We start from the raw sequence: 1,419 nt of genomic DNA, 5'->3' as shown, positions 1-1,419 counted from the left end.
TTTTACTTGTCAACCTTGGGCCTTTCAGCCTCAGCAGCCAGAAGCTGTCTGAGTGAAGAAAAGCCTCTAGCTTCAGTGTGTTGGGAGTAGGAGGCAGAGCAGAAGCCCAAGGTAGAGGGGCTTTCGCCCAACCCCTAAAGCCTGGCACTTTGAACTTGGACTTAAAACCTCCAAATTGTAAGAGAATAAATCGCTGTTTGTTCAAGCCACCTCATTTGTGATATTTTCTGTTAGAACAGCACAGAGGTAACCAAAACAGGAACAAATATCAATCTCTTCCAATTAGTTGGCAGGCAGCTGTCTTCCAAATTTCTTGGCATAAATGAGTAAGCACCTACAGCCACTGCATCCATTTGCTAAAACATCTCAATGGGTAATCCATCAATTCCTGGAGCCTTGTTTTTTTTTTTTTTTTTTTTTTACCAATTCCTTTAGTGCAGCTTTGACTTCTTCCTTCAATACCATTGGTCCTTGATCATATGCTACCTCCTGAGATAGTGGAACATTAGCCGATTCTTTTGATAAAGTGAATCAGTGTATTCCTTTCATCTTCTTTTGATGCTTCCTGCATCATTCAATATCTTTGCTAGAGAATACTTCAATATGTAAACTTGAGACTTGAATATTTTCTTCAGTTCTTTCAGCTTGAGAAATTCTGAGTATGTTCTTCCCTTTTCATTTTCTAACTCCAGGTCTTTTCACATTTCATTATAATGCTTTATGTTCTTGAGCTGCCCTTTGAAATCTGTTTAGCTTTTTCATTTAATCATTTCTTCCATTCCCTTTAGCTACTCTCCAGTCAAGAACATGTTTCAGAGTCAGTTCTTATATGCATTCTGTTCTTTTCTTCTTTTCCTGACTCTTTAATTACCTTTTGCTTTCTTCATGTATGATGATCTTTATATCATCCTACACTCATCTGGTCCTTGGTTGTTGGTGTTCAGTGCATCCAATTTCTTCTTCAGTTATGATCTAAATTCAGGTGGAATATAATTAAAGTTATATTCTTGCTCTCATGGACTTCTTTTATTTTACTTCAGCTTCAACCTGGAATTGCATATGATCAACTGATAGTCTGTTCCTCAGTAAGCTCCTGGCCTTATTTTAACTGATGATGTTGAGTTTCTCCATCACCTTTTATCACAGATGTAGTCAATTTGATTCTTGTAAATTCTATCTGGTGATAGATACATAAATAGCCACCATTTATGTTGTTGAAAAAAAAAAGGTATTTGCAATGAATAAGTCATTGGTCTTACAAAATTTTATCATGTGATTTCTAGCAAAATTTCTGTCACCAAGGCCATATTTTCCAACTACCAATGATTCTTTGTTTCCAACTTTTGCATTCTAATCATCAATAATTATCCATACATCTTGATTGTTTATTTTGTCAATTTCAGAATGCAGATGTTGGTA

At 35.9% G+C, this 1,419-nt stretch overlaps 1 protein-coding gene across 1 annotated transcript in view; it reads right to left on the bottom strand.

Annotated features, from left to right (window-relative positions):
* The window catches only part of GPC5 (glypican 5), a 1,212,227-nt gene that overhangs the window by 569,611 nt on the left and 641,197 nt on the right, over positions 1–1,419 (bottom strand). The window contains exon 5 of the mRNA XM_007952748.1: positions 1,318–1,340. Coding sequence (XP_007950939.1) covers positions 1,318–1,340 — 23 coding nt within the window. The remainder of the gene's footprint in view (positions 1–1,317; positions 1,341–1,419) is intronic.

Source organism: Orycteropus afer, unplaced genomic scaffold, assembly GCF_000298275.1.
Source record: "Orycteropus afer afer isolate SDZICR_OR568_19922 unplaced genomic scaffold, OryAfe1.0 scaffold00357, whole genome shotgun sequence".
Taxonomy (NCBI): domain Eukaryota; kingdom Metazoa; phylum Chordata; class Mammalia; order Tubulidentata; family Orycteropodidae; genus Orycteropus; species Orycteropus afer.
The sequence above is the reverse complement of the archived record's forward strand: the minus strand, read 5'-3'. Positions and strand labels throughout refer to the sequence as shown.